Source organism: Malus sylvestris, chromosome 5 (assembly GCF_916048215.2).
Source record: "Malus sylvestris chromosome 5, drMalSylv7.2, whole genome shotgun sequence".
Lineage (NCBI taxonomy): Eukaryota > Viridiplantae > Streptophyta > Magnoliopsida > Rosales > Rosaceae > Malus > Malus sylvestris.
In genome coordinates this window covers 38662686-38689553 of record NC_062264.1, presented here as the reverse complement: position 1 = coordinate 38689553, position 26868 = coordinate 38662686, and the positions used below count along the sequence as shown (strand labels likewise).

The window sequence follows — 26868 nt, the reverse complement described above, 5'->3', positions numbered from 1 at the left end:
TGCTCACCAAAGCAGATCTCAGTTAAAAAATAACCTCGGATCAATCAAAGATTCCAAAGCAAGATCAAGCCGTCTAAGGCTATGGTGGTCGTCTACTTGTCTTTGTGCCTTTTTTCTTTTCATTTGGAAGCATATTCGTGCGTGAAACTGCCGGTGCCAGATCACTTGAGGCAACAAAGTCCAGGCCCCACATTTTATTCTTTTCTATTGTCCCCACGAAAAGTGACCGTTAGAATTTGAACGTTATAAGCCTACCGTTTTCTAGTCCCACATTTTTAATTCTTGTCACTCACTTTGCTCTTCTGGACAGAATCAGAAACCTCCAGATCATCATACTTCACTCTACAAATACCAATTACAAATACACACACACACACACACACACACACACATATATATAATACTCCCTCCTAATCTCATCAGAACTCAAACAAAGAAGGAGAGCTTTGCAGAAGTGGAAGTAGTAGCAGAAACTAGAAGAAGAAAGGGAGACATGGGTATGGTGGTGGTGATCTCTCTGCCTTTTATTTTGTTCACCATACTTCTGGGTTCCGGGTGCTACTTCTTCGGGAGAGCGAGGGGGCGAAGGGATGCTATTGCCAAGGCTCAGGTTTACGGGGCGCCTGCTCCTCCACCAGGAGCTAATAACTCCCTCCCTTCATCTCCTCCACCGCATCCTTTCAAACACGACAACTCTGCCAATGTTTAAAACCAACAAATTATGTGTGGGTTTTGTTTTTGTTGTTTCATATTTATTTTGGTGTGAATTCTGAGCCATGTATATTTGTTGTAAACTTGAATCTTACTGAATGGTGGAAATACATTATTGGTTGTAAACTTGAATTCTAAGCATATTGGTGTGATGAATTTATTAGCAGGATCTTGGAATTGAAAACTTCTCAGAAAAAAAAAAAAAAAAAAATTGATAGTACTAGAAGCACAACAGAAAAATCAGTTCCACAACCAAAGTTATAAGTATTTGTTTGGAATCTGGAAGTTCCAAAAACTAAGCAACTCACTCAGCAACCAAACCAATTAGTCTGATGACTTAAATAGATGATTATATAGATAATTATAGCGTTTAACCGCTCAGTCCACCATTAAAAATATGGGAAGCAATGGATAATAAAAAGACCTTCAGAAGCAAGAGATGACAATTAATCTGCAGGATAAAAAAAAAACCTTGAGAAGCAAGATAACAATGGAGGAGAGAGGATAACAAAAAATATGAAAGCTTAAGGCCTACCAGAGTTTGATAGGCTGGGGCAGATACAGCATTCACACCAGTGATAGTCTGGAGAGGAACTTTTACGACCCAAGAAATATATAGATGAACACATTCCCACCAGTAATTTGTGTGCGAGTCAGTCAGTCAGTCGACTACTGCCAGAGTTTGATAGGCTGGGGCAGATACAGCAGCTTCCACAACATGGTTGGGGCCGATGTCACCATCATTTTCGAAGAAGAACTCGAGCAGCTTGTACGAGAAGCCACTCAACAACGTCACCCCTGGTTCTGGTTCTCTACAATGCCCAGCCGAATACTCAGGTTTGATCATATTCCAAATGACTAGGTGTGGCACCACTTCTCCATACCCCTTCTCCTTATACTTGTTCCATATTTCCTTGTAATTAGTCTCCCCCCAGAAGCTGAAGTTGCTGCCTGTCAAGAAGTGTTTGTATGTGGTCAAGGCTAGCACCTTCTTGACCATCTTATCTGGCTTCAAATTCGCATTCACTGCCTCTTCTAGAATCACATCGAACACCTTCCCGAAATCAGCAGTCCAGTCCTGGCTTTTGATCAAAGTCTGCATAAATTTGGCCCTCGAATTAAGATCCTCGCCTTGTATCGAATGCAGCCGGGGGTTTTTGCTGTAGGCGACCACCTTTCCTTTCCACGGCTCATCACTCAATTGAGGCAAAAAAAGCCCTAAAGCCAAACCCGCCGACAAGGTGGTGTCGACATCACACACAGCCAACCAATTCTTCAGCTTCCCCTGCTTTGAGTAAACCTCCACTATTTTCTTCCACTTAACATCAGCCTCTTGCTCGAGCTCAGGATACTTGATATAGCTTAATATGTCATGCGGAATCGTCGGGATCAATCTCATCGGCAGCAACCACTTGCTCTCGCTTGAACGCCGCTCTATAGCCCCTCCGGTTGGCAGGTTCCCAGCCCTTGGCGCCATAGTTTTTTTCTCAAGGGCTGCAAAACCTCCTTCCTCAGTCGGTCAATACAACAAACACTACCATCCCCTTCTCAGCGGCATGATTCTGGCGGGAAAACCTTCCTTGCAATGTTTTCGAACAGCATATGATGATCAGCGGTGGTAGGCAAAGAAGTAGCCGCCTGGGTAATCTCCAAGCAGTAATCATCATGATGGTCATGGTCATGATCCTTGTGATGATGAAATTTTTCAATATCAGACTCGACGCACTGGGCGAAAATATCCGAAACACAGTCGTGCAAGAAGCGGCAATCAGCGTCGCGCTCGTATCTCTAAGGGCTGGTTTGGTATTGCTGTGCTTTGAAAAAAAGCTGTTGTGAGAATAAGCGGCTGTGCTGTGAGAATAAGCGGCTGTGAAATAAATCAGCAGAGTGTTTGGTAAACTTTTTTGTAAAAGTGCTTTTGGAAAAAAAAGCAGTCTAATAGTGGGTCTTTTCATTAAAGAAGCACTGTAGCTTCGAGTGCTTTGAAAAAAAGCCAGTTTTCCAAAGCTACAAATAGCAGCTTCAGCTTTTTCCTTTGATTTCAGCTTATTCTCACAGCAGCTTCCAAAATAAGCCCTTTTTTTTTCAATTTACCAAACACCTAAAACCCTCACAGCTTTTTTTCATGGGTGCTTTTTTTTTTAAGCACCTCACTCCCAAACTAGGTCTAAGCCTCCTTGTTGGCCTTATTTTTTTATTTATTTTCTTCATTTGATCCGATTGCCAAACATAAAGCGTGAAAAGTAAAATTAAGTGTGTGATAATAACACCATTCTTGAAAGAGTAATACTAAGAAGACTAAAATTTCAAACTAAATGATGTGTCATCAATAAGAAATGAGCTTGTTTATCAAAATTTAAGTAATAATTTAATCATTAATTTCAATATCATTTAATTTATAAAATTTAGTCTACGCATTACTCTTCTTGAAAAATCGCTAGAAATGAGTCTTAATTACATTGACATCTATTAGTGTTATTTAACATTTTTTTTCCGAAAAACAAAAGATGTAACAATTTTTTGGTCACATGCATTGTGACATACTGACATGTAACATTTCCCTCCATTCTTAATCCGTTCCTTATTTACAAGGTGGAGTATGAAGATGGTAGAAAAAACTTAACTAGTGATATATATGTTTCAAATTTGTGAAAGAAAAATATTACATTAAAAATTAATAGAAAACTTCGTTTTAATCCCTAAATAAGATTAACTTTTCAATAATACCGTATTGAAGATTAAAAACTAAAAATAGTCATTTGACTCGTATCCACGTCAGATTATACAATTCATGTCATGTTTAATTATTTTTCTACAAATTTATTATATTTATTTTTGGTTTTCCTGTATTGCCATTAGGTATAGATAAATGTTTAAACGTTTTGGAGCTAAAGGTTCCTCCGGTCTCTCTGCATTTGGTTACTATTTAGCTCTCCATCTCCAGACTCATTGAAGTTTTTCCCTTTTTCTCTGTCGATGACGATGTTCACACTTCCTTTCTATATTAATCCCGAAAATCAATTTCCTTTTATGGTTGGATTGTCTCATTATCAATTTATAGTAATCATCCTGATTTTTAGAATTTTCTTATATAAACTCTTGGGTCGAAAATCAAGGTGAAGCAGTTGTTGATCCGTGCATACTAGGTTATTTTTCGTTCGGGTTTTCAGCACCAATTCTGTAAATTGTAAAATGTTTTTCTTTATTTGTGATTCAAAGTATCCATTACTTTTAAGAGGGAATATTTCTCTCAAATGTTTCAATTTAACTTTTTTTCAAATAGTTGAAGCATGGTTTACATTTTATCAAATTTGTGTTTGGGTTTACGTGATCATTACACAATGCATGTAATGTGTTTGATGAAATGCTCAAGTGAATTCTTTTTAAATGATCCTGCACATGCCAACTTGGTGGCATAGTTTTACTAATATGTGCATTAGTGGGAGTTTTGATGGCACTTTGTACCAAATTTTATAGTATATCATAACATCTTTTTTACTAAAATGTGCACAACCCCTTGCCTGTATGTCCCAGGTGCACCAAGTTCTGTAGTATAATTTTACTAGAGAAGGCATTGTGTCAGGTGATGCATAATTATCTTGTGTGAACAAACTGTGTAACTATGCATTCATACATCTTGTTTGCTTTCAATTGTTTGTTTAGGAGATTTGACCATTTTGTCTCATTCTTAGGTGCACATGTTTGGTTCATTGTACTCACTTTCTTTGATGTTTTATTTGTTTGTAGGAGAAATGGAATTGGCTATCATTGCCTCCTTCAGGTAGTCCAAAAAATGGCAGCAATATCTGCAGCTGTTATCGCCATACAATTACCACCAATGTCAAAGCAATTAAGATCCTTATTGTACGTCTCTAGTATATCAATAACATCATAGTCGTTCTTCCATGCATCACTTGTCGCAATGCCTTCTCTGTATGTCCTGAATAAGCCCCAAAATGGTGTCCTCTCCGTAAGTTCTAGGTGGATAGGTTTGATATGATTTTGAAATTTTTGGTAGGCTTCTACAAAGGTCCCCATGTTAGACTTGTATCGTGGGAATGAATATTCACTCCTCTTTCGTTCCATAATTCCTGTAACCTGTGGATTCATATAAGATGGAAACTCATCAGGGTTTAAAAAATGATTGAAATGCATCATGTATTACAACAAGATGGTCCTCAGGTGGATTGAAACATAATTAGTACAAATGGTACTAGCTTTTTCATACCTTGAATCTTTCAGACCTACACTATAAACGTAATTAATTGAAAGTGTGCCCAAATTGATCGTACCGAATCAAACTGACCTAAACATCATAACATAAGTAATTGAATTTACAACCTAATTGACCGTACCAAATCGATCGGACCTAAATGGCTGTACAAAAATTACCATAAAAAAAAAAGATGGCACTTCACAGCCAGCAAAGACTTTAGGCCATATCCTCATTCCCTTCCCAACTAAGTTGCACATACACTATTTTTCAATGAGCTTTCATCCTCTGCTTCACATCCTATTCTACTTGCAAATTTGCAATGTTCCAATCTCATTTTTCTTTACGCTTTTCTCAAATGCATTCATTTTTTTTTTATTGATTTGGATTCAATGATTGAAAAATGAGTCCAGAGATAAATGAAAGAACAATTTTGTAGGCAGGGAAAATGACCGTAACAAAACTATATAGTGTACTTTAGTGACCGTACCGAATGGAAATGACCTAATTGACCGTATCAAATGGAAATGACCTAATTGACCGTATCAAATAGAGGGGACCTAATTGACCATACCTAATAGAGAGGATTTAGTCAAACTCGGATTTGAGAAGATTTTAAAAAACTTTAAAATCTTAGTGTAGTCAACTAAAAGATTTTAAAGGATTTTAAAATCCATACAAATCTAGATGTATTCTATTAAGATTTTATTAGAGATTTTAAAGTCCATCCAAATCTAAGTGTATTAAAAAAACATTTAGGGTCTGTTTGGTATTGAATTTGAGTCTAAAGTTTTTAACTTAAAAACAATTTTTAAGTTTTAAGGTAAAAGAATCTGTTTGGTAAGCCCATTTTGCAAAACTGGACTCCAAAAAATTAAAAACAGCCAATTATAATTTGAAAACAACAAAAGCCAGGTTTAGAGTTTTTGTTTTCACGAATTTCGCGACTCGCGATGGAGGTCTGAGACCTGCGCTGCACAGACCACGCCTTGCGCCTCACCAACGACGAACGACCAAGAGATTCCGGGCAATAGGGTGAAGGTTCCCGTGAATAGATTTAAGCCTCGAATCTCTGAGTGCTTGATTGGGGACAAAACTGGGCCATTCTCTTCACTGCAAGAAACGATCAAGGTAATGGGTCTGTCTCTTACTGTTTTGTTTGGTTCCTTGGAAAATGGAGGAAATGATGGGAAAGTTGATTTATGTGTTTTGTTTGTTGGGTTGTGAGAAATTGAGTATATCTATATAATCGGTATGATTCATTTGTGTACTGTGTGTATATATTAACCTAACTGAGCTCGACCAAGCTCATAGCTTGGTAATTAATCTGAAAACTCTTCTGTTTATGTTTTCTGATGTGCCCATGAGGATTGATTTGTGAACTGAATTTGTTGTGATGTGGGTTTTCTCCGATTTGGGATATTTCAGTCATACTGTCATTTTTGTGGACTGAATTTGTTGTCAAGTCTAACTGAGAACACTGTAAATTAATTTGCAAATATCAGTAACACTACGATTTACTTGAGCTCCTCTCTCCACCTTCCCTTCCTCCAGCTCCTCCTTCCAAAAGGAGCATAGGCAAAGCCTCTAGGAACTATCTAGTGTCTAATGTGAATTCTTTAACCAGTTCCCCACTGTAGTTCAATCCGTCGGGGATATGTATATGTACTGCTACTTGCAGATTTTTAAGTCATGTAAATACATTTTTTCCCAATTTGTCAAACGCATTCTCCACATCATCTGTTAACTCTCAGTTCCCATGCATTGACAACTCTCGAATGCTAGAATAACGGAAACAGTATTGATTACTATCAGGTTCTTAATCTCATGACAGTACGGTTAGTGATTTCTCGTCGTGACCCTTCCCTCACAGATGGATGGTCATGAGTGACATCGCACAATCTTACTCATTGCCCCGACTGATATTACAATTTGGGATTTTTGTAACAACGAGTTGCAAAAGAAATATCCTTAATCCTCTGCTATCTACCTTTACCTTTCCCCTGAATTAGTAAGAGACATCAACTATCTAACTTATACAAACTTGCTGAGCTAACTCTTACTAGTAATGTGTTCTGAGAATCATACCTTCTGCTTTCTCTAATATAATCTTCAAAAATTCCCAACTAATTACATGTAAGCTAGTAACGATCAAGTTAAAGACAAAGTTGAAGGAGTTAGAACTCTCCGGTAACGATCACAGATTTCATTCGATGAGTGCTCTGGAAATTTTGAGAGAAACTGTTAGAATTCTCCGGTACAATTCGTGGCGTTTTTTGGCGATTGCCTTGTTGCTAATCTGCCCGGTTTCCGCCCTGCTTTTGTCGAATTTGGTAGTTAATCAGTCACTTGTAAAGAGACTAACCATTAGGATGTTGTTAATTGCAAAGTCCAATGGACTCCCTTTGAGGGATTTTATCAGTCACTCTTGCTAGAAGTTTGCTGAGATGGCTATTTCATGTACGATGAGCTTTCCCTTGTACATCACATTGTTGTTGTCAAAAGTTGCAGTGGTTTACTCTGTGTATTGTAGTTATTCCCTCAAGAAGTTTGATGCATCACAGTATTACTTGGTTATGCGCAAGATATGGAGACGGGTTGTTTCAACTTATGTGTGGATGTGTATGGTGGTTGCTGGTTGCATCATCTTGTTTTTGGTTCTTCTTCTTGCTGTGTGCAATGCATGTTCGATAGTAGGGTTGTCGCCAAATTATATTGTGTATGCTGCAATGGTGGTTGCGCTTGCCTTCTCTGTTGTTTTTGCCAATGCTGTTATTATTTGCAACATTGCTATTGTTATTAATGCTGAAAAGTAATATGATGTCCTTGCATTTCTTACCATGAAAATTACTTGGTTGGCTTATATTGATGACAACTAATTGAAACGTAGTCTGGTTGAGTGGTGCCTGAACTCTTCTTTAGGCCATTTTTACTTCTGTAAAAGAAACTGGAACACTGGAGTAATATGACAGTCATTTCTCATAGGAAAAGACTCAATGTGGCTTGATTACGTCAATAACAATTAGTCTCAAAGTTTATCGGTTTTCTAGAATGTTTTAATGTAATATTTATTATCTAAGACTTGAAGTTTAATTTGATTATCGAGCATATATGTGTTGTATTAGCACATGGATATCAAAATAGTATGTTTAATGTTTAATTTCATATGTTTTGTATATCTTAAAACAAATACATAATTGAAAAAAAATAAATAAATAAATAAAAAAAAAAACTGCTTTCAAGAGTTAAACCAAACAAATTTTCAAATTTTTAGATTCAAAAATAGTTTTTAAGTTTAATGCCAAACAAGTTTTTGAAACCTAAAAAAAACTGTTTCTAAGAGATGATCCTGAAAATTAGTTTTAAGAACAATTCAAGTTTTTGAGTAGGATACCAAACAGGCCCTAAGATTTTGTAGGATTTCAATAATACTATGTTTGGATGAGAGAAATAAACTTGGAATTTTGATAAAAGTCAGAATTTATAAATTGACATGCATCAATTTCCTTGTTTGGATTCATAAACATATAAATTTAGAATTTCCGTGTGAAAAAAAATAGGAATTTGGGACTTCCAATTCTCAAGTTTAAATTTCATGTAAATAAGTGTCATTTCCCAATTTCTAAGATTGAGAGTTTAAACATAACAAATTCCGTATTCAATTCCATTGTTCTTTTAGGTTAACCAAACAAGAAAATTTACAAATTCTAGAAAATAAAATCTCGTCATTTTAATTTCTGTTATTTTAAAATTCCTTAGTAATCTTAAATTTCTTCATCCAAATATAGTGTAAGTGGTAGATTTTGTAGGATTTGAGAGCAAGAAATATATATAATCAAGATAAAAAAGAATCTGACCTCACTCCTTAGGATTTCAAATCTTATTCCATGCAGTCCTCAAATGTCTATTAACCCCAGCCACACACACAGTGACAAACCGACGAACACCTAAAATGTGTGACGAGAGAATCTGGCTCAGATTTTATCAAGCACTTTCCCTCCAGTTGCCAATACCACCTGTCGTAATTGGTAACAAACTGAAGGCGCTCACCCAACCTTTTTGCAGGCACTGTTTGCCGAAGGTACATGAAGGTCGACCTTCTCTCAGCCCTATAAAACTGTAACACTTTCTCTTCCACATCCCATCCCTTCTGCTCTGCGCCTCCTATCTCTGTCTGTCTTTTAGTCTCTTTAAAACTCTTGCTCTTCCGCTCTCTCGTTCTCTCTTACTTTCTTCATCAAGATGTCTATGTCCGCAGAACCCTCATCTCTTGATGTATTGGCTATTGCAGCCTTCACCGATACTGAATCTGAATATGACCTCTCTAAATTCCCAGAAGCCGAGTTCGTGGAAAGCCATGAGATACAGGCCCGTGTTGACCCAAAAGTAGTAATTGGACCTATGGAGGGCTACAGAATTCTCTGAGGATTTAAAGACGGCATATATATATAGCTTTACTATTATATGAACTAATTGTAGTGCGAAACGTCTAATAATAATGATATCATGGGTTCGGTGTTCCTCCAAATGTTGCCTGAATTGCTGATGAAACAGATTTTGACGAGGAGGCTTATGAGGATGATTTTTCAAAGGTTGCTGCAATTGCTGGTGAACTAGAACATCTGCTAAATAAAAAATCGAATGAACAAAAGGCTAGTCGTTGAGGAGGGTTGTTGGTGGCGTTGCAATGCTCAATTGAGAGAGTGTAAAAGGGGACACGAAATTGTGAGGGATAAAGTGGCTATCAAGTAAAGTAGAGCAAGGAAAAATAATTTTTTTTTAATAAAATAACTTATATGAAAATCCACTAAAATTCATCAAAATCCACAAACCAAATTAATTCAAATTCTTTAAAATCCATATGGATTTTGTAGGAGTCTTAAATCTTCCTAAATCCTATCAAATCTATCACTTTTAAAAATCCTTCTAAATCATATATTGACTACACCCCCTAATTAACCGTATCTAATAGAAAGGACCTAATTAACCGTATCTAATAGAAATGACCTAATTAACCGTATCGAATAAATAGAACCTAATTGACCGTACCTAATAAAGAGGACCTAATTGACCGTACGAATGAATATAACTTAATTGACTGTACCTAAATGAAAAGAGAACCAACATGCACAAAAACCTCCGCATAGGCCTTTCAACACCCGAGTACTGTTCACGGACAGTGGAGTGGCGAAAATACCCTCCGTTTGGTTTGCTTACAGCCGTGTTTGCCTTTCTTGAACAGTAAAGAGTCGGTTTTACCCTCCTTTGCCACATTTTTGTCGTCCCTGATTTCAGAGGGGGTATACCACAGCCTCTATCTCTTCCAGAGTCTTCTTTTCGTTTCTGTGTCGCAAACCCTTTTGTTTCTCTCATACCTCTCCTTGCCTCGCTCTCTGATCTCGAGTTCTCTGTGTGTTTCCGTTTTTTTCCAGAAAATGATTAACTCAGTGAAGTTTGTTTAGATCGTTTTGTGGGGAGCTGCAGCCAAAACTGCTATCTCGCTGAAAAATAGTCGATTTCGTCTAGATTTGCAGAAAATTTGGAGCCCATAAGGGATCGCGCTTCCTGCTGCCGTTTTGGTGTGGGTAATTTTGTGCTTTGAATGTTATGTGCTCAGGATTGATTTCAAACTTCCAATTCAATTTTTTCAAAATTTTAATTCATTTTCAATTTATTTGTTCTTAGCAATCTATCCGTTAGGGTTGCGGAGACCGATACGAACGAAGGCTTTTTGTTATATTAAACTACAAAGATTCTGCATTTCCTTTTGTTATAGTGAAATTTGAGAGAGTGGGAGCGGATTATAGGGTGAGATTTTGGGTTTTGAAGTTGAGATTTCTGGTTTTTTTTTTTTTGTTTGTTTTGGCAGCGGTTGAATCTGCGGGTACCGGATAAGGCACCTGCGAAAGGTGGTTCGAGCTTCAATCAGCTTCTGGGGATTAAAGGACCTTCAAAGAAAACTGTATGTCGTTGTTCTTTATATGAGTTTTAGTGCCTTCTCTTTGTGTGTGTTGGCGTGTTTGCATAAATTTGGTTTTCTTCGTATGACCCTTGAAGCTTTATTTTGTTGAACCGAACTCAGGAAAGAACTTCATTTTGTTTGTTGGTAACTTGGTAGTGGTTGGAAAATCTTTTACATGCATTTGTGTCTAAGAAGCAGATGAATGCCTAGCATTTAAATCCTGAAAAGAAAAAATAAAAAAATAAAGTAGTAGGTGTTTTTGCAATAGTTGGTACTTTACACAACGGCATTTTGTTCACTGCAATTATGGGATCTGATTAGTAAAGTGGATGGTCTGATTTTTGAGTTTTAGTTGGATGGTCTGATTTTTGAGTTTTAGTTAATATGCTTTTTCTAAACACCCCCCACATATACACACATATCTTTCAGTGACTAAAAATAGTACCAAAGACAGATCAATTAGGAAAGATGATGATATTAACATGCAACCCTTGATTTTACATGACTTTAACTAAAAGAAGATCATATTCTTATAAGATGAGAAATCGTCTCACTCTTCAATTCGTCCTAACTGCCACCCAGCTCTTTAGGAAGATGTTTATTGTGGTGCCTAGCTACACTAATAATTGATAACCCAACAAAATTAAAGATGAAAACTGTTGGTACCTGTGGGCAAAGGGTTAATCCACCAGTCTCTTCCTAATTTGAACCAAACATGGTATTCACAGCACCCAAACTTGAAAGATCTAGCTTGCCTTTTTTTGTTGCGTTTTGGCGATTTTGTTTTTGGGTTCGGGTTCTGGGTGATGGTGGTTAATTTGGTTTTGTTTTTGGTTTCAGGAGATTCAGTTTTTCCGGTTTCTCACGTTTGTTTGCAGTGTGTGAAGGCCTCTGTATTTAAGGTGAGCAGTTTTGAAATTCTATGCTTTTGATTGGACTTGCAGCCTGAGATGTGATTTTAAAGCTGAAATTTCCAAGCTTTTTCATTAATCTTAAATCAGATTAGTTAATTATGATTAAATTAAATTTTTTTCTTTCTGTTATGTAGTTCAAATAGCTAAAGTTGAGAAAAAACGATTGGAGTTTAAAGTCTTGCATATTTGAAAGTTGAATGTGAGCCTTTGAAGGGCTTTGTAAATGTGTTCTCAGTTGTACGGCATTTCATGCAGCAGACCTTGATAGCAATTTTGGGTGAGTCTTCATCCCAGTGCATGTAACTTTGTTTTGATTTGTTCGTCTTCTTTTGCATTTTTTGTGAATTTTTTTGGAAACCCAACTAATTCGGAATTTAAATTTATGTTGATCTTCTTTTGTATTTGTGTGGAATTATTTGGAAGCCCAAATAATTCAGGATTCAAATTTATGTGTAAATTGATTAGTGTGGGTATGCCTAGGAAAGAAAGAGCACTAATCCAGTTTTGTGATCAGCTTGATTTAGCGGTTTGATTCACTGACGGGTATGGATAGTGTGTGAACAGAGATTAAGCTATGTGGTGGGCAGAAACGAAAGTATGTCTCCTTCGTGGTTGTCTTTTTTGGAATCCTATTGTTTCAATCAGTTGTGGTTTTTCAATTGTGATTAGTTGGATTTAGAGGTTTTGCTTCATCGAGGGGTATGGATAGTATCCGGACAGACATTAAGCTTTGTGGTAGGCAGAAATGAAAGTGTGTCTCCTTCGGGGTTCTCTTTTTTGGAACCCCGTTGTTTTAATCTGTTATGGTTTTTCAATATTGTTGTGTTTTGCCTTTGTTAATGCTTTGTTCTAAATTCAAAATTTTCTTTTTTTTTGTTTTATGTTTAAGCAATCTCCAGTTTAAATCTTTTATGGTAAGGTGAAAGAAAATGAAATGAGCTTTGTTTAGTTGATGCAAAAGTCAAAGTAAAAACTAAATTGTGATGTGATCATTTTGAGAGTATGTTTGTTTTCCTGAGTTTTTTTTTTTCTTTTCCTTCTATGTTTTTCTTTTTTCCAACCCTTTGCGTCCACCTTTGATATGCAAGAGATGAGCCAAGTTTGTACGTTTTTGGAAAAAATAAATTGTTTTTATGTTGTATTACACTGGTTGATCTTTTGTAGCATACTTTTTCAGTTTTATTAGTTTTATTCTTACTCATATATTTCCTAAAATTTTGACTATGTGACTCTAACTGTATATTTCAACTTATACTTTATTTACTCTTCTTTTGCAACATACTTTTTCACATATTTACTCTTCGGTATACAGACTGGGTAATTTGCGTATACAACACTGTGACCGATGATAGTTTATTATAAAGTATGGTGTTCTGACACTGTCTTCCAACCACTTTTGTAAATTTTTTGTTTCACCTAAATATTAATTGGCTTTAGTCTTTCTTTTGTCTTAACTATCAATGCACACACTTACACCCAAATAAATATTTTTTGATACACTGTAAGGCCACTTTAACCTTTGAGTTATAGCTGCAGTGTTTCTTACCATTGCTTCATTATCAGCTAAAAACTTGACCATCTGTTATGTGTATGTGTTTGCTCTTTCATGTAAATATGATAAAAAAAAAATTAGTGTTGAGCTGCGACATAGTTGTATTATAAACATTTTCATCATTCAAGGGAGTCAAGACTTGTGATTCTTTGCACTACAACTTAGTCATGTTAGGCTTTTATTAGCATTGAGCCAAAATGATTTGGTGATGTAGGTTTTGCAACTTATCATGTCAGACTAGTAATTTTTCCATTAATTTCTCATATTGATCCATGTTATACTATATTGAATGATAAAATGTTAACAGTAGTATTAAATTATCAGTAGTTTTAAACTAACATGATCTTACCCCATTTCGAAAGCAAATTAAAGAAATAATGATGGACATGCATGTTAAAAATATTATGAATTTAAAGAGGTGAAACCCAACTCACAACTGCTACCTATTTAGTTGAACACAATTTTCCTCTGCTTGGTTGATGAGAAAATGACATGCATTGTGTAAAGCGGGAGCCTTGTGCACTGGGTACGACCTTTTTAAAGAGGTGAAACCCAACTCACAACTGCTACCTATTTAGTTGAACACAATTTTCCTCTGCTTGGTTGATGAGAAAATGTTGGGAAACAAAGGAGCACAATTTGAGTGCTATTGTTTTGATGGATGCTTATTTTGACGAGCTTATTAAGTCTTGGATAATTTATGAATTTAAGATCTTCAATTTTAGTATTTAAAGAGTAATATGTGTTTTTTGTTTTTGTGCAGCGGTTAAAGAAGGGTGCGGGGAAACTTTAGAAAATATTAAGGAAGGTGAATTGATCATGGTATTTAAATTTTAACAATTCAATTTCTTAAAATTGGGTAAATGCTGGCATTTAATAGTATTTTGAAGATGGATTTTTGACTTTGAGTTTTGACTCTTTATTTTGCTTTTTTTTTATTCAGTCTTTGGCAAGCCATAATACACGATAAACAAAATAAAGGGGTTTTAGTAAATATTGATTTTGTAAAATTCTTTATTTAAATTTCTAGGTTATGATGAATTCTCATTTAGAGTTGGTGACAACGAATCGACTCACCACCAACTTTAGATCAAGATTCAAGCATGCCTTAAATCCGTAAGTCATGTTTTCATTCTATTTTGTTGATTTTGTCATCACAATTTATTAGAAAGTTGGGATATCGGTTAATTTTAGACTTGGATTTTAACCTTTTATTTGTATTTTTGGAAAATTGCAGAAAGCTTGCATTAAGACAAACCTCACCAACCGCTGTGTTGATTAAGACAAAAGAAAAATATAAACAGTAGCTTAGAAGTTATTTGTGGGTTCGGACGAAGGCAGCGAATTGAGGAAGCCGAAGAATTGTAGCTTCAAACAGATTTTCGTGGAGCATGGGTCCAGACGGTAACAATACTGTTTGTCATAGTAGACAACCCGTTTGAAAATTTTCATTGATTACAGGTTCAATTCAAGCCTACTTTAACGTCGCTCTCTCTCTCTCATTACTTTTTAGAATAGCTCACATCTAACACAATTCGATACTTGCATATGCACAACACGTAGACGATTAATGTGATTAAAACACAGAAAACATTATTCACCTAATATCATATCATTAAAAGAGAATAGAAAAGAAATAAAAAGAGAATATAGACTAATATAATTTCATATCACATTCATTTTGAGTTTGTTTCTCCTCTTCCATTCCATGGATTGGAAATGTCTCACAAAGACACAAAGATGACGACATAAACCTCTAGACTCTATTAGCTACGCTCCTATGATGATTAGGATAGGATTGAGGACTCAACCTAACCAACAATTATTTAATGAAAATCAAAATGAGAAGACACTACTGACTCAACTCGGACATGACTCGCTGGAAAGAAACACAGACTCACTGCAAATTATTGTAGTTACATATAACGCCAGCCACTCACGCCTTCATTCTTTACTTTTTAATCTTGATTTCAGCCATTGGCACCACTTCCAAACCATTTTTTGTTGACAATGTATCAATTGTGGAAACTTTCCCCCATTGATCCATTTGCTTACCACCACAAATCTCTCGTACCAAGGCCAATCCTTCCATTTGCCTTCCCGGATTTTCTTTTCCTTGAGCTCCTTGGGGGACATGAACAACTCCTTGTCTTCAGCTGGACATGAACAACCCTTGTGTTGATCGGTACTTCCACTACGCCAAGGGACAAGACGCCATGTCGATCGTGGAATTTCGCAAAACTCGAAGCAAGTGCTCCCTCAGCCTGGTCGCACAATCCTCTAACCACCCTCAAACTTATCTGTAACTTAATAGACAGATGCGACGGCGGTGTTGTTCATGTCTAAAGGACCACCGTCGCTTCAAAAAGAATACCGGCCAGCTGAAGACCATGAGTTTTTCATGTCCCTAGGGAGCTCTGGTAGGAGAAAATCCGGAAGGTAAATGGAAGGATTGACCTTGGTATGGGAGATTTGTGGTGGTGAGCAAATGGATCAATGGGGGAAACTTTCCAAAATTGATACCTTGGCAACAAAAAATGGTTTGGAAGTGGTGCCAATGGCTGAAATCCAGATTAAAAAGTAAAGAATGAAGGCGTGCGTGGCTGGCGTTATATGGAACTACAATAATTTGCAATGAGTCTGTTTGAGTCCGAGTTGTGTCAGTAGTGTCTTCTCATTTCAGTTTTCATTAAATAATTGTTGGTTAGGTTGAGTCCTCAGTCGTAATCATCATCATAGTAGCGTAGCTAATAGAGTCTAAAGGTTTATGTTGTTGTCTTTGTGTCTGTGTGAGACCTTCCAATTCCATGGAAGAGGAGCACACTTGTTTAACGAATTCAATATGAATGCGATATGAAATTATATTAGTATATAATATTCTCTTTTCTATGTTCTTTTAATGATATGATATTAGATGAATAATGTTTTTTGATCGTAATCATCAGCGCATTGAGCATGTGCAAGTTTCGAGTTGTGTTAGATGTGAGCTATTCTAAAAAGTAATGTTAGAGAAGCCATTAATTTAAATCATATTTTATAACTACTTATTTATTGGTCTGAAAGTGAGCCCTTCATTTAATTTAATGTAATATTTTTCTTTCACAAATTTGAAACATATATATATATATCACTAGTTAAGTTTTTTCTACCATCTTCATACTCCACCTTGTAAATAAGGAACGGATTAAGAATAGAGGGAAATGTTACATGTCATAATGCATGTGACTAAAAAATTGTTACATCTTTTGTTTTTCGGAAAAAAAATGTTACATATCATAACACTAATAGATGTCGATGTAATTAAGTCATAATGCATGTGACTAAAAAATTGTTACATCTTTTGTTTTTCGGAAAAAAAATGTTACATATCATAACACTAATAGATGTCGATGTAATTAAGGCTCATTTCTAGTGATTTTTCAAGGGGAAAATTAAATTTTGTAAACTAAATGTCATAGAAATTGATGATTGGATTATTACTTAAACGTTGATAAATATGTTTATTTTCTATTGGTGACATATCATTTAGTTTGTAAATTTAGTCTTCTTAGCATTACTCTTTTAAGAGTGGTGCTATCCACATACATAATTTAACTTTTCATAGTTTATATTCGACCATCAGATCAAACGACGAAAATCAATAAAAAAATACGTGAGACGTAAAATGAGTGTGAATAACACTACTCAATTTCCAATTCCACAATAAAAAATTTATTATTAAGAGATACCTCCGTGGGCTCGTTTTGCCAAAAGTGGAAAGAAAAACCTTTTAGGCCTTGTTTGGCAGCTTGAATTGTATTAACTAACACTACTCAATTTCCAATTCCACAATAAAAAATTTATTATTAAGGGATACATCCGTGGGCCCGTTTTGCCAAAAGTGGAAAGAAAAACCTTTTAGGCCTTGTTTGGCAGCTTGAATTGTATTAACTATTTCTATCAGATAGGATAAATAGTCATTGGATAGTATTGACTAAATTAGTCGAGTGTTTGATGCAGTATCGGACTAATGACTGTATTATTTATAGTGTGTTTGATATTATACTGGATAGAAGAAATTCAAAATATTAATATTTTAAAGATAAAAATTGATGATTAATGGGAAAAAATGTACACATTCACGACCATCAAATGGGTCAAATAAAAAAAAGAACAAAATCTTCCTTTATATAAATCAAACTTAAAAAAAAAATTTTAAAAATTGAAATCATCTCTTTTGTTCCTCATATCTCTTTGCCGCACCTCCCTAAACTCCCTCTCTTCTTCTTCCCTGACTGTAGAAGAATTTCAAATAATTGTTCCTCAGATCTCTTCGTCACACCCCCCAAACTCCTTCCCTCTCTCTCCTTTCTTCTTCTTCCCTGACTGCAAAAGAATCCCAAATTGAAATCATCTCTCTGCCGCACCACGTTTCTTTGCAAGACCCAGTTGCAGGGGAGGACGGCGAGTAGGTGATGAGGAAGGCCAGAAGGAGAGGACAACGAGGAAGGCAACGAGTACTAGGAGAGCAAAGATGGCGAGAGAAAGCGACGGCGACAAAAAGCAATGGCAAGAGAAGCCAACGGGGAGGACGGCAATGGTGATAGAAGGTGACGGGGAGGACGACGACACCTAGAGAAGAAGAGAGAGAGAGGGCCGAGTTCGCCAGAGAGGAGGGCAAAACAGACTAATAATCCAAGCCTTTTGGTTGGTTTTATTAAGCAGACGTATACCATGTTAAATAAGCAGGCTGATTAATCGGCGCTTATTTAATATGAGTGAACGCCAAACACCCGAGTTCGTATAACTAGTCCTATCTGATCCTTTATCCGATCTGCCAAACAGGGCCTTAAGGTGGTGATTGGTGAGCAAACTGGAGTTTTCAACATGATGGGCAGAGATTTTTCAGTGTAACCGGAATATGGGGTTGTACACCACATGTTACTATACAATGATAGGTTATGTGTGTTAAAAACTTAAAAAATAAAATTTTCCATTACTTCCATAAAAACACGTAATGTACCATCCTTATTTTCGTCACAATAAAAAAAAAATTCCATGATGAGGGAAATGAGGAGTGTGGTCCCAACTCCCAGGTCGAAGGTGTTCAAAAGTAATATATTTTCCTGACCATAGGGGATCTCAGGTATTGAATGTGTTGATTTATCTGCAAGCAAAAGTTGAGACGATGGATTTGATCAAAAAGTTGAAATGGCATGGTGTATGTGTGACATATACTAAAACTCAAACCAAAAGTTACTGTTCATTAACAGTAGAGTGACGAAAATGCCCTTCAATATGTCTCTCTCGATATTGATCAACTACTTTCAACCTTTTGTCCATTTTCTCGATATATCTCTCTCGCAGAAGGTTGTTGCCGATAAAGGAACAAAAAGATACACCCCTTCAGTCGTCTCAATTACAACCCTCAGGACTTTTAGTTGGGTGAAAAGGGTTTTGATCGTAAGCCTTTCATCCGTCGAAGTACGGCGAGTTCTCACTATGTTTTTCATTGGCTGCAATCTTGGATAACAGTAAGCGTTTTTCGCTTGCAGATGAGGCCATTTTCTTGGTTCCAAAGAACAAACACACAAAGCTCTATAGCTGGAGGGGGAATGATAATATTATTACTGGAAGCCTGGAACGACTGTAGTGATTTTTTTTTTTTTCAAGCAATGAAGTGTGAGGCAAAGGGTAAGGCAGCTGTGGAATTTATAGGCAGTGGAAGATTCGTGGCTGCCATTCAGTGATGATGTAGGTAAAAAGTTGATTTTCTATTTTTACTGCCTATAGCTACTGCTAATGCTTAAGCCAAGAAGTATGGGGCTGACATTTCAAGAAAAGGTATATAGAGCTTCTTTTTTACTGTAAATACCCTTTTGGAATTGATTCAATACAAGTGTAGCAATATAGAACTTTGTGTTGTTTTGCAGTTATCTATGAACAGCAGCAGGAGTTGTTACCGCAACACGAAACCTAGCTTTTGCCTATCCGCTGACATCTATCTGAAGGTTTGTGTACTGTCTTATGTGGAATTGGGATGGTATAACTTTGAATATTTATCATACATGATGATAGGGAATGTGATTTATCTAGAAAATATAAAATGATCGGTTGTAATTTTGGGTGTATGATTTGCTTCTGTTTTTTTGTTTCAGAACACGTTGCTCTTCGTTTTTTTGGAATTTTGTTTTTGTTGGAGAAAAAGCTCAAAGGAAAAAACCGAAATTATTTATCTTGAGCATAAAGGGCTTCGAAAGCGGCACACAAAAGCCCCTAAAAACGAAGACAAATAGATGGGAAGAATTAGAATTCATTTTGATTAAAGAAAGTGAGAAATTAATCTTGCTGTATTATACTTCTTGGTTGTTTTGATGAAGTTGGGAATAAAGGGCATAATAATTCGATTTGGTTTACCTCTGTACATTCTGTGTTTCTAATGGAAATTTGTAACCTTTTCTTTTCTGTTTCTAAATTTTTATGCTTTATGGGTTTTTTAATGGCGGTTTTGAGGAAAAGCATAACAAAGAAGAGTACTACCGCGACGATGTGAGTGTCCTCTATCCTTAATATGGTCAAATGGGGGTGCCAATTTCGTATTTTTCTTAATATGGTCAAATGGTATGGAAATGAGATTGGGTTACGCTTTTGGGTTTAACACGCTCACTCTCTTTGCGTTTGGGTTCCATTTATGTTCTTTTTTTGTTCTCTATTTCAGTTTTCCTTTGGATGTAACCCATCTTTTTTATTTTGCTCAATCATCTTTAACTGTTATCGGTATATCATGAGGTCTAGAGCAAACTGAGAAATTGAAAAACTTTTGAATGCTCAAAGCTTGCCCTTCTGTCTAATGCGCTCATAAAAAAGTCTCATTGCCACGAGGGGAGTATATAAGACTGATGAGGGTCAAATATCCATATATAAAACTATAAAAGGAGTGTGTATCCAATTATTTGGAATCTTAAGAAGGAACAATAATTTACTATTATGAAAGGTTTTAACAGTTCGTTTTGAGCCGTGATCCTGATTGGTAGTTTCAGACAAGTAACATATTCTCTTTATTAGAACAATGATTGAGATAATATTGTTTAAATCATTATCTCCTTATCACTAAATATTTTAGTGCAATACCAATAATTTCACTGCTAATGAGAACCTTACCTAGGATTTTCTTTTGTGTTGTCACTTCTGATTTTACTGATTGATGTATTTCTTGAAAGCGGTGATGTAATCATAAGCAAAGGTCGAGTTCTTTAGTTCATTGCAAGTCGACCCATTGCCAGGTATCTCTCTCTCTCTCTCAAGATATTACCAATTAGGTGTATTTATACTCTTATTGGATGTGAATTTTAATTAATGATGTAACTACATGATAACCTATGCATCGTTTGGAGTTTAAATATAACACTTAAATAGTGGGCAAATGTAAATGTGAAAGTGATAAACTATAACCTCATCCTTCATTTATTTTAGAGATCACTCAAGTTGTGAAGAAATGTAACTAGCCATTTTATGAAGATTATTAGCACTTCATGTACAATTGTATTGCATAATTTTTGTGAAGAATCTATTTATCAGCAGAATGTGCTTTAAAGAAAAAACAGTTTGTAAAGTAGGAGAAACAGCCTGGTGCCACTGTGTAAGATTCTAGGGACTGCTGAATTGGAATACTCAGAGAAACGATATGCATAGGGATCACTAATAATGTTTTTTTGTGTGTGTATGTGTCTCATATGTTGAAGGCACCCTAATATTAGCAGTCAGAATGGAGCAATTTGTCTGGATATTTTTTAAAGACCAATTGAACCCAACTCTGACATTTAACTGCAGAGATTCCAAGGATTCCAAGAGCTTTATTCACCCAATTTCACCTCTTCATGTAAAAATTCTTTCAAAAAACTCAAAACATCTTTCAGAGTAAATAACATTAACCTTCTTTAACAATCTCTCATAGCTTTGAAACATTTTGTTTTTTTATATGGTTACTAACCCCGTAGCAACGCGTGGGCCATATTTCTAGTAAAATCTGTAACTTAAACAAAAACTCCCACCCTCCCGTACTCCGTCCTCAAACGTCGACTATTCATTACGTCATTTTGAGAGCTGGTGACATGTTTTCTCGACGTTCATCGCCCCTCGCTTTCTCGCCCTTGAATCTTACTCATGCAAGCTGAGCCATGTCATCAGTGATTGACTAATGTTATGTGTTCATCACCATGAGAGGGGAAACCACAGGAGCATGTTGAATGCTTCCTTTCAATCAATATACCAAATTACAAAACAAAATTCTGACAGGAAGATTAATAACAATTAATGTGTAAATAAAACAAGTTTTACCTGTCCAATTAGTAATTTTAACAAGTCTCTAACAAGTTATTTGTTAGTAACTTGACATGATTAATTCTAATATTGACCCTTTCACATCCTAATTTATTTTCATTTTTATTTGACTTGACATTTATAAGTACTGGGAAAAAAAAACAAAAGATGAGACTTTAGAAATATTACGAATCCAACACGATTAATTTGTTCTAAAATGAAAAATATGAAAGCTTAAGGCCTACCGATGGTCTGGAGAGGAACTTTTACGACCCAAGAAATATATAGATGAACACCTTCACACGAGTGATTTGTGTGCGAGTCAGTCAGTCGACTACTGCCAGAGTTTGATAGGCTGGGGCAGATACAGCAGCTTCCATGACATGGTTGGGGCCGATGTCACCATCATTTTCGAAGAAGGACTCGAGCAGCTTGTACGAGAAGCCACTCAACAACGTCACCCCTGGTTCTGGATCTCTACAATGCCCAGCCGAATACTCAGGTTTGATCATATTCCAAATGACTAGGTGTGGCACCACTTCTCCATACCCCTTCTCCTTATACTTGTTCCGTATTTCCTCGTAATTAGTCTCCCCCCAGAAGCTGAAGTTGCTGCCTGTCAAGAAATGTTTGTATGTGGTCAAGGCAAGCACCTTCTTGACCATCTTATCTGGCTTCAAATTCCGTTCACTGCCTCTTCTAGAATCACATCGAACAACTTCCCGAAATCAGCCGTCCAGTCCTGGCTTTTGATCAAAGTCTGCATAAATTTGGCCCTCGAATTAAGATCCTTGCCTTGCATTGAATGCAGCCGAGGGTTTTTGCTGTAAGTGACCACCTTTCCTTTCCACGGCTTGTCACTCAATTGAGGCAACAAAAGCCCTAAAGCCCCGCCGACAAGGTGTTGTCGACATCACACACAGCCAACCAATTCTTCAGCTTCCCCTGCTTTGAGTAGACCTCCACCATTTACTTCCACTTAACGTCAGCCTCTTGCTCGAGCTCGGGATACTTGATATAGCTTAATATGTCATGCGGAAGCAGCACAGCATCGTCGGGATCAATCTCATTGGCAGCAACCACTTGCTCTATGATAGGGAATTTACTACACACACAAACAGGCTAAAAACTCCTATAATACTTGCAAGAATGACAAGAATATTGTAGTATAAACGGATCTCGCAAGATCGTTCTTCATAGGGATTATTAAATAATTCAAAACAAATTCAAATTCCAATTAATTATTGTAAAGCAGAAAGTTAAGATGATTGATTTTTTAACCTACTTAAATTAAAACGAATTTAATTAATAAAAATAGAACAATCTGCAAAATTAAAGCTAAGAGAAAGAAAACAGTTTTGGAGAAATCAAATTAAGAAAGCACTAGGGATCCGCCGTCGCATTACCAATCCTATATAGTTCTCCTAATTACTTATGACTTATACATGCATATTTCGAAGGTTAGGTTTTCCTAATATATGCCTACTTGGACCCCCAACATAGAGCGTATATCAAACATGCAATCCATCTGTGATATTCAGATCAAATCTAAACATGCATGACTCATTAAGTTCTATGAAACCTTTTGAAAAAACCATACAACCCTCAAGGCGTGGTATTCATCCTAAGTGAACTTGCACATATTAATCACAAGAAGCCTTCGTCAATTTCAGGGATCGACCTCCAACCAAAATTGTATCAAATTAATTTTCTAAACATCCTAATAATGATCAAACATCAAGATAATTAGATAGTTTCAAACACGGTAATTAATAACTCGAAAACTTGCATGCATATAATCATAAGCAAATTGAAGAGAAACTACATATTCTTGCTAAAGCTCGTGGCCTCACCCTAGCAAAAGGAATTAGTTATGCATACTTATAATAAAAATCATAAAGTTCTTCATTAAAATAATAAAAGATCGAAAACACTTAGAATGGAAAAAGTCTGAAAATCTCTACGCTTGGCCAATTTCCTCTCTTCAAGAACGCACAGAGAAGAAGAAGTTCCAAGTATGTAGCCGGCTAAGCTTATTTAACCTAGTTAAATCCTCCTAATAAAAGGTTCTCCAATCCAACTAGGAAACTAAATAACTAAAATAAAATAAGAAACATAAACCTAAATTAAATGGTAAAATTCGCCCAAAATCTGAACAGCCACGTTTTGGACCCTTAAGCTGCTCCAAAGCCGGCCCAATTTAGCTGGATTTAAGGTTTGAAATATTCTGAATACTATTCCAGAAGGCCACGAACCCATCAGAAGTCGTTTTGGGCTCCAAAAACGCAATTTAAGCCCAGAAACGTCATTTTCCAACATTGCGCACTGTTTCTTCATTCCGTTAGTAGAAAATAATCGCTTGGTAGAAAAATCCCAAATTTTGACACGAGCACTCCAAGAGACACACGAACGTCCTCCAATTTGAATCACTCCAAAATTCGTTCGTTTGATCACATTTTGCTCCAGAGGAAGTCGAATGTCCTATATTGAAAATATAAATCAAAGTATCAAAATTCTATCAAAATAATCACCAAATCATACTAAGAATAGAGTAAAATATATAATATGAAATTGACTCATCACTCTTGCTTGAACGCCACTCTATAACCCCATCGGTTGGCAGGTTCCCAGCCCCTTGGCGCCATAGTTTTTATCAAGGGCGACAAAGCCTCCTTCCTTAGTCAGTCAATACAACGAACACTACCATCCCCTTCTCGGTGGCATGATTCTGGCGGGAAAGCCTTCCTTGCAACATGTTTTCGAACAGCATATGATGATCAGCGGTGGTAGGGAAAGAGGTAGCCGCTTGGGTAATCTCCAAGCAGTAATCATCATGATGGTCATGGTCATGACCCTTGTGATGATGAAATTTTTCAATATCAGACTTGAGGCACTGGGCGAAAATATCCAAAACACAGTCGTGCAAGAAGTGGTAATCAGCGTCACGCTCGTATCTCTGAGCCGCCTTGTTGGCCGTGTGGATCGCCTTCCTCCTCAACAAGTGTTGTAAAATTAAATACCAAATTTCCATATTGCTTTGTGGTCCAGTTAGCTAGTGTTCTAAACTTGTAAACTTACTCGGATTTGGCCGGAACATGGACATTCAACTTGGCAAATGCATGATGCATGCCATGCTTGATTTCAGACAACGCCCCTGCTATATATATGCTACTACGGTTTTAGGAGTAGCAACTTTTACATCATCATTCTTGCGTTATATATTAATTGTAAAACAATGCAATGCTAAACACAAATTATGTACACGACAACGTTTTGGCTTCAAACTTGGGACGCAAATTAGTAACTGGTAATTTATTTATGTGTCTCGACTGTCGGCGACGTTTCAATTAGAGTGGAAGCTGGAGTATAAAGTTAAGTTTCAAATCACCCTGCAGAAATTGATATTTGGCTGAAAGAGTTGGGTTGGATTGGCAAGTGGGAGTGAAGAAACTGCAGTTACAGTTGTTCGTGGTGAGAATTTCCGATGGGGATGTTTCCTAGCCGACGAGCACACAGCTCCCCGAGAGGTTGGCGCCGGTTGATGCTTTCTGTCGGGCTTCTGCTTCATTAGCGGGCTTATCGGGCAAGGCTTTTCGGGCAAAGCTGAAAGAGAAGGACATAGTTAACTTCGAAAGGTGCCTTCGTGGGGCCTTAGGTGTAGGCCTTGAGGCTCGCAATCAAGATTAACTTTTAAGTGCTCAGGCGTGCCACTGCCATCTTCAGCATGGCAGATGTATAACGGATGTTGAATTTTAGTTGTATATATACCTGAGAGACTGTGTTAGTTATGACAGGTGCCTTTGTGGGGCCTTAGGTATAGGCCTTGAGGCTTCCGATCAAAAACTAACCTAGTACTCGCATATACGATGTCTGTTTTATTGTTTGCAGAAGTGTTATAACCATTATACTTCTGATTATCTGAGCCCGAAGAGCAGAATGAATCCAAATAGGTGCCTTTGTAGAGCCTTAGATATAGGCCTTGAGGCTTCCCATTATAATTCTTTATATACTCAAACGTTCTACGATAATCATAATATAATGGAAATAAAACTAAGAAATAGGTCGATTACTTGCGCCCCAAGTAACTTCGGACTTCTTGTTTATCAAAGCTTGTCGTGGATGGGTTAAGTCCACATAAGGTTCTTTTTTATGCCTTGAGGCCAAGGACTTTTAAATGATCAATCTTACATGCCCGAGGGCTTAGAACTTAGATCTGGTTTGAACTGTGAAGACATATTCAAATTGGATTCAAGCACTGAGAGAGTCTTTTAATAGTCATCTTACTAGAAATAACTTGAATACAACTTGAAGTATACAACATATTGCTAGGCTAATGAATGAAAAGACAAAAACAAAGAGGGTCGAGCAAGGTTTAAACTTGTCGAGTAAGGTTGATCGTCTTGCAACTTCCTATCTTTGTGGTTTATCAAGGGGTTTGAGAGCTTTAGAAAAGGGGTAGGGAGATGGTTTTACAGAAAGAAATCGATACTACAGCAGGTTCTTGATAAGGTAGCAGAGCTATCACAAAGGGTTTTTGGTGAGGGTTTATCCCAAGAGGGATGAAGGCTTGGGCTGACTACAGCTTCGTTTTGAAGGCAAATCTGGCTTTAAGCAGAGTTTGTGCTTGTATTTGTTTGTTTGATTGAGTGTTTGTGCTTGTAATGATTTCTCTTCCTTCTTTTATAGACACTTCGGCTTGGCCTCCTGTAGCAGTAACCTTGCCCGAATGCAGCTTGAAGGGTAGTGACTCATTCGCTATTTACTTGTACTACCACTATAAAGTACTTTTGGGCTGATGAGTTGGCTGGTCTATACCACTTGGTCTGTATCTAGTTAGAAAATGGCCTCTCCTGCTTTCTGCGATTCTGCTGGGCTTTGGCCATCTCTCCTTCCAAGCCTCCCTTTTGGGCCAGCTCCTTCTTGAGCCCAAAGTTCAAGTTTTAATCCAAACAACAGTTATATGCATACAAGTACGTAGTCTGGTCTTCCTTCGTTTCTACCTTTGGGCTCTTTCAAAGAACTGCACGAAGGCCGAAAGCCCAATCGCCGTCTTCTTTTTCTTTTCTTTCTTTTGAGAAGAAATAATAGCGTCTAATATCCTTCTTCTTGTGAAAGATCCTAAAGACAAAACCACGTGTCGTTCATCCTAGAAGATAATATGATAGAAAATTCGATATGAAAATTAATCAGTAATGTTGCATCCTAAAAATATTGATAA

The 26868-nt window shown here is 36.7% G+C and overlaps 2 protein-coding genes, 2 long non-coding RNA genes and 1 pseudogene across 13 annotated transcripts; 3 read left to right on the top strand and 2 right to left on the bottom strand.

The window, feature by feature from the left end:
• The first annotated feature begins 358 nt into the window (after positions 1–358).
• Positions 359–837, top strand: LOC126622477 (uncharacterized). The gene has a single exon (XM_050291281.1). It carries the CDS (start codon positions 494–496, stop codon positions 707–709), a length of 216 nt encoding a protein of 71 aa, XP_050147238.1. The 5' UTR covers positions 359–493; the 3' UTR covers positions 710–837.
• LOC126622473 (uncharacterized) lies at positions 731–2499 on the bottom strand. The gene is made up of 2 exons (XM_050291277.1): positions 1247–2499; positions 731–1162 (listed from the first exon to the last, which is right to left on the bottom strand). The coding sequence occupies exon 1, from the start codon at positions 2186–2188 to the stop codon at positions 1373–1375; it is 816 nt and encodes a 271-aa protein (XP_050147234.1). The 5' UTR covers positions 2189–2499; the 3' UTR covers positions 731–1162; positions 1247–1372.
• Positions 2500–4005: 1506 nt separating this feature from the next.
• LOC126622484 (uncharacterized) lies at positions 4006–4855 on the top strand. The gene is made up of 2 exons (XR_007623525.1): positions 4006–4294; positions 4459–4855. It is a non-coding gene; the product is annotated as an uncharacterized LOC126622484 (long non-coding RNA).
• A 934-nt stretch (positions 4856–5789) lies between these two features.
• Positions 5790–20897, top strand: LOC126622481 (uncharacterized). Of its 10 annotated transcripts, none has more exons than XR_007623518.1 (12): positions 5790–6055; positions 9479–10505; positions 10794–10886; positions 11727–11788; positions 11935–12077; positions 12315–12395; positions 14116–14174; positions 14383–14468; positions 14590–18815; positions 18887–19175; positions 19265–19342; positions 19490–19806. It is a non-coding gene; the product is annotated as an uncharacterized LOC126622481 (long non-coding RNA). The 10 variants fall into 10 exon arrangements; XR_007623515.1 differs by lacking the exon at positions 12315–12395 and adding an exon at positions 20552–20897 and having other exon boundaries at positions 5791–6055; positions 14116–14160; positions 19490–19880; XR_007623513.1 differs by lacking the exon at positions 12315–12395 and adding an exon at positions 19966–20897 and having other exon boundaries at positions 5791–6055; positions 14116–14160; positions 19490–19927.
• Positions 20898–21807: 910 nt separating this feature from the next.
• Positions 21808–22720, bottom strand: LOC126622881 (uncharacterized; annotated as a pseudogene).
• Between the last annotated feature and the right edge of the window lie 4148 nt (positions 22721–26868).

What these genes read in the sequence shown, in the direction of transcription:
- LOC126622477 (XM_050291281.1), top strand. Translation starts at nt 494, where the DNA reads ATGGGTATGGTGGTGGTGATCTCTCTGCCTTTTATTTTGTTCACCATA.
- LOC126622473 (XM_050291277.1), bottom strand. Translation starts at nt 2,188, where the DNA reads ATGGCGCCAAGGGCTGGGAACCTGCCAACCGGAGGGGCTATAGAGCGG.